General features: G+C 30.7%; 1 protein-coding gene and 1 long non-coding RNA gene across 4 annotated transcripts in view; one reads left to right on the top strand and one right to left on the bottom strand.

The window, feature by feature from the left end:
- Positions 1-9,003, top strand: part of LOC141456274 (clavesin-1) — a 25,456-nt gene extending 16,453 nt beyond the window's left edge. For all 3 annotated transcript variants that reach the window (XM_074132120.1, XM_074132121.1, XM_074132119.1), the window contains exons 3-8: positions 4,156-4,247; positions 4,774-4,930; positions 5,570-5,763; positions 8,208-8,318; positions 8,600-8,750; positions 8,849-9,003. In XM_074132120.1, coding sequence (XP_073988221.1) covers positions 4,156-4,247; positions 4,774-4,930; positions 5,570-5,763; positions 8,208-8,318; positions 8,600-8,750; positions 8,849-8,877 — 734 coding nt within the window. In that variant the 3' untranslated portion in view covers positions 8,878-9,003. The remainder of the gene's footprint in view (positions 1-4,155; positions 4,248-4,773; positions 4,931-5,569; positions 5,764-8,207; positions 8,319-8,599; positions 8,751-8,848) is intronic.
- On the bottom strand, positions 8,881-15,055 carry LOC141456277 (uncharacterized). Its single transcript, XR_012459684.1, has 3 exons — positions 14,756-15,055; positions 10,901-11,008; positions 8,881-9,320 (listed from the first exon to the last, which is right to left on the bottom strand). It is a non-coding gene; the product is annotated as an uncharacterized lncRNA (long non-coding RNA).

Here is a 15,055-nt window from a genome sequence, read left to right as displayed (position 1 = left end):
GAGAAGGAAATTCTTAGTAAATAAAACATTTTAATTTATTGCTCATAATTTCTTAAGTTAATAAAATTATTCAAGTGAATCTACTTTAAATATGTTAAATATGTAAGTTAGTTAAAGAAAAATAATTTATATCATTCGGTTTATAAGTTCTTAAATTGTTTATGAACTTATGTACTCGTTGATTTAAAGTGTAATGAGGTAGAAACTTCTAAAGCTTCTGGGTGAGATAACATGACCTTGATAAGTGATTATATTTTGAACTATAAAAATTACACTTACATTACGTTATAAACTGACGCAGTGCTTTTTATAATAATTGAAAATCTGGTGAGAAGAAGACACAGGACTTCATTTTATTAGTTAGTTTGCATTTCCTAGATATCGACTTCAACAAATACCTACCTTTCTTCCTTCTGTATTGTGCAGAGGATAGAGACCATTAGATTAGACGATATGTAGGAATCTTAAAACAGCGGTAATAAACTTGCTCCAGTCATTGCTTGGAAAAGATTAAAAAGCAAAAAATGTCTAAGTGTTTTGCACTTCCATGGAATCCCGCAATTTTAGATATATATTCATTACCACTTAAGTGGTTGTAAGGGAATATTAGGTATATTCGCTCATGAAATGAGTCTTGTACTCCCGCCACCGCATCTAAAAGAGGCTTGTTCTACCGTCCTCTTGTCCCACCCAGAAGGAGATCTTCCTCTTTTCGCAAGACTTTCACAGCGATCTGGCTAGAGTCAAATCGAGAGACTATGGAAAGTAAAAGATAGAAAGAGGAGAAAACTCCTGGAACGGCTGCCGAGTCTTCGGTACTGTGTCTGGCTGGCTAGGGGACATTTAGTTTATGCTTCTGTAACCTATTCGTGACACCTCTAGAATCATAGAGATTAGGAGAGAAGTTTGAGAATTGAGAGTCAGAGTTACAATTTAGAGAAAATGTTAGTAGTCATATGCTTTCCAAAAAATGAATAAAAAATAAAATAAAAACCTTCCTTAAAGTTGTCTTTGAGTTTAGGGATTTTAATTTTTTCAAGTACGGTCTAATCCCACAATGGTGATCAGAAGAGTGTGCTTTCAGGGATTTGTTCCTTCTCATATTTACTCTCACATATAAGTAATATCTAAAATCATTTATTCGGACAAGTTTTTACGAAAATTTCCCAACATCCTGTTTAATAAAAAAGGATGTAGACTAAAATTATTTAATGAATAATTGAAGAGAGATTCATATACAGAACATGGCGTACACAGTCCACTGAAAATTATAATTGTTTTTCTAAAAATAAAAATAAATAATAACATCATATTATCTTATTAAAGAAAAAAGCTTGTTAAGGCGGAACAAAGTTCACACTGTAAAGAAAAGTAAACAATATGTACTACAAAAGATAACGATTTGTTAACGTGTATATAACTGTGATAATGATAGATTCTTAATCTAATGTAAAACCTAAGAATACTAGTAATTAGGAACATGTGTTTCACAACATATTTATGTATTAGCTGTAAACAACTCCATTTAATGACGTTTATCTCAAAGATATAGCAAGAGATGCACTTCACCTATTTGTAGTAAAGGGCACATATATATATATATTTTTTTTAATAGAGATTATTTAGGATGTATTGTTATTTTAATATGGAATATTTAATGACTGCGAAAAAATGAAAAACGGGTACCTGGATGAAAGATACTTTTAAAGAAAAAAATAACTTTTACAGAAATAACTTGGCATCTCTTGACCAGAATTCGACTAATCTAAAACTGCTTTGGTTATCAAATAAAAAGAGAGCATAGATTATTTGTCTTTTTGAATAATCTATAATGGATTTCGTGGATTGCTAAGTCTGAATTTAACAAGATGTAACAATCAATCATGCGTTTAACGCTCACAACCTACGATTATGACAAGAAATAATAAAGAACAATAGGAATACATTAAATATGTTGAGGAAAGAGATTAGCTCAGCAAATTAATGCTTGGCCTCCAACATGCATTAACATTCCCTCAAGAGCTATCCAAGTTCAAGACCGGCAAGTCCTTACATTTCCTTTTCCTAGCAGATATCTACATCTCACTAAAGGAGATCTAGTCCATTCTTTTTACTCACTTAAGTTAGGGTGACTTGCATTTGTTATTTTTTGACATCAACTATCTACCATCAGTATTTTAATCAAATAGTAAGACAAAAATATTTATTAAAATAATTAAGTATGTAATGGTCAACTTCTTTTTAACTACGTTTTCTTTTAAATTGTTTATCGAATTATATTTAACTTAATTTACAAATAAGTCATATATAAAATTATATGTTTTATGTATAACCCATAAATACACAAAATATAAAATACATCTGAAAATATCTTTTATGTACATCTTTAGAAAACTGAAATATAAAATTAAAAAGCGTTGACTTACAAAATAGGTTACTTGTCTGGTTTGTTCTTGCCTATTAAAACTGTCCGATAGGACAGTTATATAAGGGTTGATTTCACCTGTAAATAGAGACAACCTTTGTCTATAATTGTATTAAATTTTGTAAAAATCTGCCGAGTAGGAAACGAGATATGTATAGTTGAATTTTGGTTTCGTTTGAAACAGTGAAATATTTAACATCAAATATCTAAAAAACTACTCAATAGATTTTCTTTATATTTTATCTGTATATGGAGAACACTTTTGTCTAAAATTGTACAAAATTTCGTAAAACTCTGTCGAGTAGGAAACGAGATATTTAGAGTTAAATTTGGTTTTGTTTGAAACTGTGAAATCTTTAACTTCCAATATCTGGAAAACTACTCGATAGATTTTGTTCATATTTTATCTGTATATGGATACAACTTTTGTCTATAATTGTATAAAATTTCGTAAAACTCTGTCGAGTAGGAAACGAGATATTTAGAGTTAAAATTTGGTTTTGTTTGAAACTGTGAAATCTTTAACTTCCAATATCTGGAAAACTACTCAATACATTTTGTTCATATTTTATCTGTATATGGAGACAACTTTTGTCTATAATTGTATAAAATTTCGTAAAACTCTGTCGAGTAGGAAACGAGATATTTAGAGTTAAAATTTGGTTTTGTTTGAAACTGTGAAATCTTTAACTTCCAATATCTGGAAAACTACTCAATACATTTTGTTCATATTTTATCTGTATATGGAGACAACTTTTGTCTATAATTGTATAAAATTTCGTAAAACTCTGTCGAGTAGGAAACGAGATATTTAGAGTTAAATTTGGTTTTGTTTGAAACTGTGAAATCTTTAACTTCCAATATCTGGAAAACTACTCGATAGATTTTGTTCATATTTTATCTGTATATGGAGACAACTTTTGTCTATAATTGTATAAAATTTCGTAAAACTCTGTCGAGTAGGAAACGAGATATTTAGAGTTAAAATTTGGTTTTGTTTGAAACAGTGAACTCTTTAACTTACAATATCTGGAAAACTACCCGATAGATTTTGTTCATATTTTATTTGTATATGGAGACAACTTTTGTCTATAATTGTATAAAATTTCGTAAAACTCTGTCGAGGAGGAAACGAGATATTTAGAGTTAAATTATACTATGTGTTAAATGTTTGGGATTTTTGGAATAGCTGGTTATATAGAGGACTGAATATGAATAGGGGAGAATCAGTAGGATTGGAAAACGAAAGAAATTTTGTGAATTTTCATTTGGTAAGTTATGGTTTGAAGGGTGGAATTGAAAAATCGAAGAGGTTGTTAGTTAGTGTCTGTCCAAAAATTAATGGAAGTTTGACATGTTTTTAAGTGTATCATTCCTAGAATAATTACCTATATTTATTTTTTGTTTCTAATGACATGTATAGATGTTGTTTTTAAGTTAAAATTATTTTGTAGGTCGAGATGGTATTTAGAAAGAGCAGAGCTCGAAATATTAGTTTCTTTTTTCTTTCTTTTTTACTTTCAATAGAGTGTTGGTACAATATCTTATTTAAATTCTGGGAGGTCTGGCACAATTTTGTTCATTAAGTTAGACCGTGTTAAGTATTTTAACTTAGTGAGTACTAGCTGTTGAGATTTTTTAAACCAATGCATAATGTTGGTCAATGCAGGAATATAATTAAAAATTACAAATAATTGACTACTTATCCAATTTTGTTATCAATGTCACAGGTAAACCAGAATTATTCTTCAGAGAAGATGAGGAAATATTGAAGATATTTTTAAGACCTTGCAAATACTATCCAGAAAGTGCCTTAGCTCTGGTAATTTTTTAATTATTTTTGATAAAACTGTTTTCAAGTAAGTAATTAAAAAAAGATATGTTCTGGTGCATCAGCAGTGTTACATCTAAGGTTGGTATGTCTTCTGTCCTGGATGTGTTAATGTACTGATAAGTGTACAGTAACAGTCAGGATAGAAGATACACCAGCCTTAGGTGTAAAAAATACTTTGATTGTTAATAGAATAAGCCCTGCAGATAACCTAGTATCTAGGTCGAAAGCTAGGCAACAAATAATAAAAAGAAAATTATGACTGAAATTGGCCTTAATTTTTCTTCGTTATATGAGTTAATTATTCAACATCTCTGAGTTATCTTCGATTTTATCTGAATTAAGTTTAAATCCCTAGTTTAAAATTATCTACATTCTATGGTAGCCGCCAAAAAAAAGGAAGTTTTAAAGGTTTCCTAGCACTGCGATACTTATCTCCAAAGTTAAAAGAGTGATTTTTCAGAAAAGGATTTTTCTTAAATTAATTTAAGCAAGATGGTTGCATTTTCTTTTTAAGATGGAAAGAGTTGCTGACTTCAAAGTGAAATACGCAAACGTGATTGGTAAACTGATGCCAGACGATGAGAAGAAAATAATGTTGGAACAAAATGTGGTCAATGTACTGGTAGATCGAGATCAGGATGGTAGGAGAATTCTCTTGGCTCATGAAGGAGGTAGGTGGGATTTGTCTAAGTTAAACCAATTTCTATTTATTACATTGAATTTAACTAAGGAGCACGTCGATAAACTCCTTTTTGATTTTTGATATTTTTTTTTTAATTTTTCTCAAAGTACCATTTATATAAACCGTACAAATGGTTTTGTAGACGGTTATTTAATTGTAAAAGTTGTGAAGCGCTTATACACAAAGCAACTCAAGCTACATATATCTAGTTCAAAAATCTGACCGAATACCGAACTGGAAAGGTAGCCTATGCTGACCGAAGGTTCTGGACATCATTAGATAAATAGGATTTTTCCTCGTTTGTCGAAAATTCTAAGCATAAAATTGGAAGGACCTTCTTGAAGGATTTGATTATTAGCTTTCAAAATAACCCAAACTTTTTCCGAAAATAGTTTTTATCTATTATTAAAAAAGTAAAAATAGTTTTATGCACGAGATATAAGATCTAGTGTATTTCTTTGTTCCAAGATATATACATTCTTATTTTTGGAAAAAGATAAGAGTAGTTCAACATTATTTTGTAATCCCCCATCGAAAAAGTATCAATTTTTTAGTCAGAAGCTAGCTAAAGAAATGCCATATTATTCATTCTATTCCATAAGTGAATTAATGATAGATTTATGAACAGCCCTGTGGAACACGAAGGAAGTAAGTGGCGATCAGCTTTTCCGACTGTTCTATCTAGTTCATGTTCTGGCCATGATGGAGCCTGAAACTCAAGTTAGAGGCGTAGTAGTCATATTGGATTTTGAGGGTCTCTCCATGAAACAAGTGGCCCAATTAACTCCATCCTTTTCATTAAGGTTACTCAGCTTCATACAGGTGATTTAATTGTTTTTTTGTTTCAATTAATTTCTGTTACAGATTTGCACAAAATCAAGATTAATTAATATTTTTAAATTAACAGCAGGAGCTCTGGTGGACTTTGATAATGCTTTTAAATGTGGTTAATGAATTTTAGACCCACCATAAAACATTAATTAATATTTATTGTCATAAATTCGTTGTCATTGATTGCCCCCAGGTATAATGGTTTACTAGTTATGTTTAGAAATGCAAATACTTAAATCAAGCGGAAGTGTCCTCACAACAGTTCTTTGCGATTTATCGACTAAACCGCTTCTCGTTTTCGGAAAAAAAAAAAATCGCTTCAAAACTGAAGAAACAGTTTAATCATTCTCCTGCAATTTTCTTCAGAATCAATGCATTTAATCCTATTAATATTGTACATGTGACAGGACCCTATTTCTTTATTGATATTACACGAATCAAATACAATTACGGTTCCTTAAAAAATAAGTCAGGTAATTCATTTTAAACAGCAAGCTCATACTATATAAATATCTTTGTACAGGTATTAAAAAAATGTTTTTTAGTAAACATTGTTTACGACAACCAGCTGTGTAATGAACATAAACAATTATACAATTTTAATAGTAGATACATAAAGTTAGAAAACAAAAAAGTCGTAATAAAAAATAATAATAATATTTATGAAGTATTATTTTCTTATTTATTTACAAGATTTTAATTTTATTCGAGTTTACTTTTTGTGCTTAGCACTCAGGGACAGGACCCTATTTCACAGAGGGTAGCACAATCCAGCCACCGCACTGGCCTGAAATCAATTTTCCTTGGAAAATAATTCATATAATCTTCTTGATTGTTTTCATTGTCGAGATAATTTTTAATACTTACTCGAATAAGGTGCTTTAGGATAAGGTAGACAATCATGCTCTATTAAACAATTTAACTTTTTTGGCTAGAGATCCACAAAGCACATATTTTCTATGGAAACTCAAAATCGAAAATTTAACTCGATTGGAATACTTCTTACTCGATAAAATCACCCTAAGCAAAATATTGAAGGCAGGCAAATGTCTAGTTTGGCTATTATTCCACAACTATGTAAATTAAACAAAGAAAAAGGCTTGTTGTAGCTATTTTTTTTATCCCTGTTTCTACTCAAAAGTATTTTGAAAGTCCAAATATACATACGTTTTAAGTTTTTTTTAACTCAAAATTAAATATAAAAAAAGGTATTTACCGAAAAGTTACGCTTTAAAGATACCTATAATAGTTAACATTTAATTGTTAGCTGAGATTAAAGATAAGCCAACCTACACAAGAAAAAAAGAAGTATATGACGTAAACAGACCCTTAGCAGGTAGTGGAGCGCGGAAAATATCCTCCGGTTACATTAGCTTCCAGCAATTAAAATGAAATTTCTATGGAAATTAATTTTGTTTATTATATTAATTTCTTTTTCCGTGAAACTACAATTAAATATCATGACTGGTATGTTACCATATTCTTCTCACATTAATTGGTTTAAATCCAAGGCCGATGTCTAAACTGTTAAGAGGTACATTGACGTAAGAGCGTGCCAGATCAGAGCTGAAAGCTAGTTGAGGAATAGCTGAAAATTCAAAGCCTTCAGGATGTTTGATGTGAAATGTAGCGTGGCGTTGTTACGGAATGCATACACTTGTTTTCGGTCAAGAAAATAGAACAAGAGAGCTAAAAATGGCTGGACGAGCTCTGCTGAGTAAATTAGAAGTTGGAAGTGATTAGGCGACCGTTCGGAATTGGCTCAAAATAAAAGAAGTTTTCGAAATTCCATCACTTCTTGGTCCTGGACCTAATCCATTGTTTTTGTTTCTTTTAATTTCAAAATAAATCCAATTTTCGTCTGAAGTAATAATTTGTTCGATTAAACAATAATCGCTCATGTTTTGAAACCGGGGAATCGGACTGTTGATTTATCAAGGTTCTAACATCTACAGTAAATGAAGAATTATCAAGGCAACCGTTAATGGGAAATGTTTTGGAACCTTGTCGGAATCAGGCTGGTTGTTCGCATGTGGTTTTTATGCAGTGATTTCAAAACTTCATGTTTCTCAAAGTACCTTTTTATCTCCTTAAACAAAATAATAATAATAATAACACAGTGTAAGGAAGGGATTAACATGTACCAGATTCCAATGCGGAGCTCCCGGGTTGGGAACGGCGCCGGCCGTTAAAAATGCTGTATCCAAGGACAGTATAGACAGCTTGGACTGAAAATTCTGAACGAGTTTTGTAAAAAAAACCAATGGCTGATGTGGAAGAAGTCATTTAACAGTATTTTTGAGGATTCTAAAAATGAAGTTTGTAAAGTAATTGGACTTTTACTTAAAAATGGAATTTGTGAACCTTAAATAATACTACAGACAATAAAGAAAAATTAAATTATAATATAAAACTAATTAGTGTCACTATTTCAGGATGCCATGCCAATAAGACTGAAGGAAGTCCATATTGTGAAACAGCCGTTTATATTCAATATTGTGTGGAAAGTATTTCAACCATTTGTTAAGGAAAAACTAAAAGCTAGGGTGAGTTTAATTGCCCAAAATTGTGTCAATGAAGACTAGTCTTAAGATTTAAAAAAATAAATAAATATGGCAAAGAATAAAGTGTGTTTCTCATTCTACAACATGATCGTTTTCTGACTTCATCAACTATCACTAATTTAAAGTGGATTTACTGCATTTTTTTTAAATTGAATAAATCCATAATTAGATGCATTTGCAATAAACAAATTATTCTACCTGAGCTTTCATAGTGAGAGGATCAGGAAGAAAATTTAAAAATAATTTAAAAAATTTTATTACAGTTACATTTTCATGGATCTGATCAGAAAAGCCTGCATAAATTTATGAATCCCGAATTCTTACCTGAGAATTATGGAGGAAAGAAACCAAAAATCAATTATACCAGTAAAGAATGGTACCCAGCGATTAAGTCCGTGGAGAGCAGAATTGCAGGTACTCTTAATGGCTTGCTATTGTTTTAAGAATTAATACAATCTATACCTATTAAATTTCCAAAATGATTCTATTTAATTAATCTTTCTTTTGTTTAGAATGGAACAGCTGGGGTTGGAAGAAATAAGTCTGGATTTTAGTAATATATTTCGATAAACAAAGATAAATTGTACAAAACGTAAATACATATTTAAATTTTAATCAAGAATATTTTTTATACGATTATTAAAAATAAATAAGGTGTGAAAATTCACTCGACTTTCTCTTATTTCCTCCTAGTTGAGACATTTTAAAGGATTAATTGATCGTAAGGGTGATAAACGATACATGGAGAAGGATTAGAACTGACTAGAGAAAATTTGGTTAGTGAATGCCTGATACTGAGCGCTAAGCGCCTTCAGCACTGAACTACTATCAAATTTCTGCTTTCAACTTGTTCATACTTTTACATTTCTCCAAAAAAAAACCTTTAAATTTAGACTTCCCATAATATTAATCCTCTACCAAGGGCGAATTTAGGAGTTTGTTCAAAATAGAAAATAATGCATCCTATGCTACTACATGCATAATCTGAAAAAAAAAAATAAATGAGTAGCAGACTGGCATCAAAAAACAACATTTAATAATAATGTTTATTGCTTTTACAAGACAACTCATAAGCAAGGAGTTGTGTTTAAATACACACAGAAAAATAAAAAAAGTACAAAGCATACTAAACTAAAAATAACCTAATCATTAATTTGTATCAAAGAAAATTAATAAAGTGAAAGTTTTATACACATACATGAATTTATATCAATAATAGAGTAAGTAATATATTACAGATAAAGTACATATCAAAACTTCAAAATAAAAATCATACACTATTATATAATTTACATTTCAGGGCTCACAATAAAAAGATATATATTATTAATTTCATCCAGACTAACAGAGGATACTAGATTTATTAAATTTTCTGTCTCAGTTGCATGTATTATATTCTTAGATAAATATAATTCGATCTGAGTGCAGATAGACAGTGGGGGAAAAAAAAACAATATTTCTGTAATCGTCACTTCTAATAATAATGTGAACACAACATAATATTAAAAAGTTAGTGAAGCACCACCAGAGCCGAGCGGTAAGTGGCGCGCGCCGCAAAGCTAAGAATTGGATTCCATTCACGGTGTAAGCCTTGGATTTTTTAAAGTAATTATTGGGAAAAAGAAAAAAACCCTGAATAATGTGTAACCGCCTCAGTTAGCTAACCGCCTCAGTTAGCTAACCGCCTCAGTCAGCGACAAAATAACGGTTTTGGACGTAAAATTCACTTGAAAAAAGGGTATTAATTACTTTACTTAAAAAGTTACTTCATATTTATTAGCGCGAATATTTTGTAACAAAAAAAAATCTTTCTGAAAAAAAGTTCAGTATGTTTTCTTTAAACCGATTCAAAAATCTGCTAAGCTGATGCTAAAATGTACATCCTTTTCTCTAGGGCTCAAGTTTCAAGTTGTCAATTATCCTGTAGTTTACTTTTCTTATCACACCAGCAGCAGATTGCATTATCCACGCTTGTAAATAACTTCAAGTTTAAAACAGGTAATCCCCAACTACAACTTTTAATTTTTTTTTAAGAAAAAAAACTATTTGAATACAAAAAAAAAAAGAAGAAGTAAAGTAATGCCTATTTTTTCAGGCGACTTTACACCAACAACCAAAGAAGGCGGAGACGGATAACAATTGAACTTTAATATTAATTTCTCACATTAACCATTAAAAGAATCCAAGGCCTATACCATGAATCGTACCAACTCAGTACCAAAATTACGCTTTGCGGGCCTCGCCTTTGTGGCGTCTAACTATTGTTATACAAATATTAAAAAAAAAAAGAGAAAAAAAAGAAGAAGTAGCAATTACATAAACCTTCAGATTACAGTATCTGGTAATTGAATCTTTGATCCTTAATGAGAAAGATACTAATACTACTAAAACAACGATGCAATAATATAAATCTTTCCATTTACTTGTAGAAAACAAATCTGTTGAAGTAAAATTATTAAAAATGTATTTAAGAAAAGATTATAAAGGCAATTTTTATCTAAAAAATAGAAAAGTTATTTAGCTACTAGCTAGTTTTACAGGCATTGCAATTTGATAAATCTTACCAGTAACATTTTTTAATATTTCCATTATTTTTATTGTGCCCAATGGAACAAGTTTAGCAGAGAACCGTTAATACAAGGTAACTTTCTAATTCCATTTGCGAATAAATGCTAAAAAATGAAACAACCATTATAAATTTAGCATATAAAGTAAATTACATTTTAAAAAAATAATAAATAAATAAAATAACAAACAGATAATAAAAAGCAATTATAAGACATTTGTAGAGGATTTTCGTCATTTCCTATAGTTGTTTTATCATTTTCCTCGTTTAAATTTCTGAATGTATCTGTTTAGCCTGCAAGTATGAATATATATATATATTTTTGTAGACCAAGAAATAGTCAGCGAAGCATGAAATATTGACGAAATGCCGTCAAATGAGTGTTTACTCAATTGTAATCCTTCTAATGACATTATGAAGTATTTAAAAAATTATAAATTATTTTGGGGTTTGTTTTAAAAGCCATTCTATTTATATTTTGTAGAAAAATAATTAGTATTCCTTGGTACATTATATCTCTTTACATGAACATATATTACGTCTATTCATATTTCATTTATATTATTAGAAAAGCAAAGAAAAATTTGAATTTAATAATAAAACAGAATAAAAAAATCAAGGTATGAAATACAAAACTTTTCAACAGGGTGGAAAATGGTTGGATTTCTTAACTTCCCAAGAGATGCTGGGAGGAAGCTTTTTATTTTCATCCTCTCTTCCTTGAAATACGCTTAAGATCATGGTTTTCTTAATTTGGGAAAGCTGTTCTCAGAACATCTCAGAGACGTTTTTTGGGATGGGTGTATTAGCAGCAGGAAGTGGTATACCCTACCGCAAGCTTCCTATTCTTTCATAGACGTTTTTGGAAAGATATATCCTAAGATCTATTATTATTTAATATAGGACAGGCCTCTACAATATATCTTAGTAAATAGTGTTAAACCCAGTAAATGGTTATTCCCGCAGTGTGATTATAGACATTCCAACCTGCACGTTAAGACACATTACTGTTTTTTTTCTTTATTCATTCCACTTTCAAACCTTTCCACATTGACCTTAACAAACCACCTTTAATTGACACAATTACATAACAAAATCCAAAAAACACTAACCCTAACACTACCACATACCACAAGAACGTTGAAATGGAATTCAGAAGGAAGTGACCAAAAAATTACCTTGAGTACTGGGGTCTCTGGAGGGTCATTAAAAGACGCTTTCGCCAATCATTTTAGAATAGCCTATTTAGCTAACATTTGCATTTATTAGCTATGGCAATTGTTGTAATGTGTTACAGATTTTGTTTTTGTTTTTTATAAGTGATCGGAGTCTTAGCTAGACGCCACGATAGCATGAGAGATTAGAGGCATAGAGCGTGACAATGCTAAAATATTTTGTTACATTGGGTACAATTCTTGGTCATGGCCTTTGATATAGTCAATACGATTTCCTGAAGAACTAGGCATTACAAAATTTTAACAAATCCCTTGAGGGCTTTGTGAAAAATTTTGAATAGAAACTTAGGATTGTCACTTACCATTTATTGTATTGACAAGTTTTTTAATATTAATAATTATTTGAAATAGTTTAAATAGATCAACAACAACAAAAAAAACAACATTTATTTCTATTTGATTGTCTTTGTTTATCGATATCCTAGTTTACTTTATATAGGTAATAGTTTAATAAATGAAATATTATTTACCTAACCTAGATAAACTAATTAAATGTTCTTAAGAAGAATATCAAGTTGAACACGTGTGGTCTTTATCTTTTTTCATTTGATTTTTATTTAATTAAAAAAGAAATCTTTTATTTTAATAGTTGTATTTATTAAAATTTTATTAATTATCCGAAAGATGGTAAATAAGTCGCCTGCCATATTCTGTCTACTCAAAGAAGACTGATTTATTTTTCGCAGAATCTTGTTATACTCGTATATATTATATGTAAAAAATAAATTAATTTTAAATGAATTTTAGGTATACTCCTGTGCTTAATTTTGATCATAAAAAAGACAAATAATGCTGTTTTCAAAGCATGCTTCAACACTAAGCTTCAAGTGCTGACAATAACCTTGATAGAGCAGTATCTGCTTCCAAGGTATCCAAATAGATTCATCTCCATCCCCTTCCCTACATACATCACGACAATTAACTGTTCCATTAGAAGAAATATTGTAAACTGAAATTACTATTTTCCTAAAGATGTTTTGTGCTTTCTGGCAGTCTCTAAACAAGGCCTTTTTTGGGAGTACCTATGGAAATTTTGTGATTAAAGCTCCTTTATGGTCTATAATTATTATCAGATTTTAGTTTTCAGATTGGTCAATACTTCTAACATATGGTGCAAAGATTAATTCGAATAAGAAAACCACATCTGTCTCCGCGTTATATAAACACAACTACAGTCACGCAAAAGGAGACCAAGTTTAAGATAGTGACGCTAATCGGCAGGATGTACTTAGATGTGACATTGAACGACAACCATTTGAAGAAGAGCTAACTAGTATCTTGAGAAATTCTATTTTTATAAAAAAGAACACCTGATCAGCGCTAGGTGTCTTTCAGGTAGTTATTTGTTAGCCATACAGTCACAGCGACGTATTACACAATTTTTGAAGTATCCCCTCCTTTATTTATTTTTTTAAATTCACGCTCCTCTTCCTTTATTTGCATTCCACTATATTTATTTATTTTTTTTTTAAGTAAACAAAGTGCGTCCTGTGTCGGGCCAAATTTTCGCATTGTGTTTCAAATGAACTAGAATTCTCAAAAATGCGGAATTTTAAGCAATACATTTACTATTATAAATGTGATAAAACCATACATTACCCTGAAATATCACTTTCAAATAAAAAGATGCCACAATACTACCATTAGGAGTGTGGCCTAAAATGACGTTCCCTAAAAAATGTTTCAAACACAATTATACACCTACATCATGCAGAAAATATACCATGGTTAAAGAAAGTCGATTACAGTGTTTTTGAGAGGGAGAACTAAAAAGTTAATTCAGTAAAACATCACTTCCGGAGAAAGGATTTTGGCCAAAAGCATGTCATAGGATTCCCAGGTAGTTCCTAAAAAATACGCAGTTGAACTTTCGGCTTTCTGAGGTAAAGTTCTATTTCAATTGTTCGTTCAAAGAAAGGTGTTTGTAAAGTGCACAATTTGTACATAAGTGTGAATGAATGAGTGCGTCATATTTGCTAGAGTTTGCTTCTGGGTTCACTGAACCCAAGCAGTTCTACAAATAAACCATATCTTTGAGACCATACTTTTGTATTATATGAGTGTCGGAGGCTTTAGGTGAAAGATAAAGGTCCCTTTAGGATACCTTCCGTACGTCAACGTCTCCCTAGAAGGATAAATTATTATTATTTAAGGCGCGTCAACATCTGTGGTTATTGGCGCCCAGGGCTTTTATCAGTGCAATGCCGACAGGCATCGTCAGACAGTAAGCTACAAGAAGCTCCTAGGAAGAGAAAATCTAAGGGGCCAGCAGCTGGATTCCAATCCAGGATTTCTGCGTAGGAATCCAATACGCTGACCACATAGCTAATCCCTTCCCAACAAATGTCAAAGAAGTTTTCTTACAGATTAAAGAAGTTATCTATAATCCGATTTACTTCAAAAACATAATTTTAGAAATACACCATTTCCACAAACATAAAAGGAACTGAAAGTACCAAAATGGTACTGAAGTGAAAATCAAGATATCAATTCCTTCCAGGATTCTTTAAGAAACCAATCACCTTCCTCCCTACCAACTTACAAACCATAATGGTACGAAACAAGTACTCTTTAAAGAAATATGGATAAAAACATGAAAATCGCAAGGAAAAACAAACCCATTAAATATAAAAGGATGAGGAATACCGATAACTGCTTGACTAATCTCCCGGGTGCTTCTAAACGGTTTCCTTCTAATCTTCGTTTTAATTCTGATTGTCCTGTTCACATAATTACGTAGAATCACACATCAAAACTTACTTTCGTCCTCAGAGTACGACAAAATATTAATTTTTAATTCACAGATAGGAAATTTCGCAATTATCGCAACTCTTCTTTCTAATTGAATAAAAAAAGTTTAAAACTGCATCTACACTTCAAATAAAAAAAACAAACTAAATAATAACAATATGTAACAC

The sequence above is a fragment of the Rhodnius prolixus genome, unplaced genomic scaffold (assembly GCF_049639745.1).
Source record: "Rhodnius prolixus isolate KJV_2025 unplaced genomic scaffold, Rpr scaffold_4, whole genome shotgun sequence".
Classification (NCBI taxonomy): domain Eukaryota; kingdom Metazoa; phylum Arthropoda; class Insecta; order Hemiptera; family Reduviidae; genus Rhodnius; species Rhodnius prolixus.
This window is presented reverse-complemented; position numbering and strand designations above follow the sequence as displayed.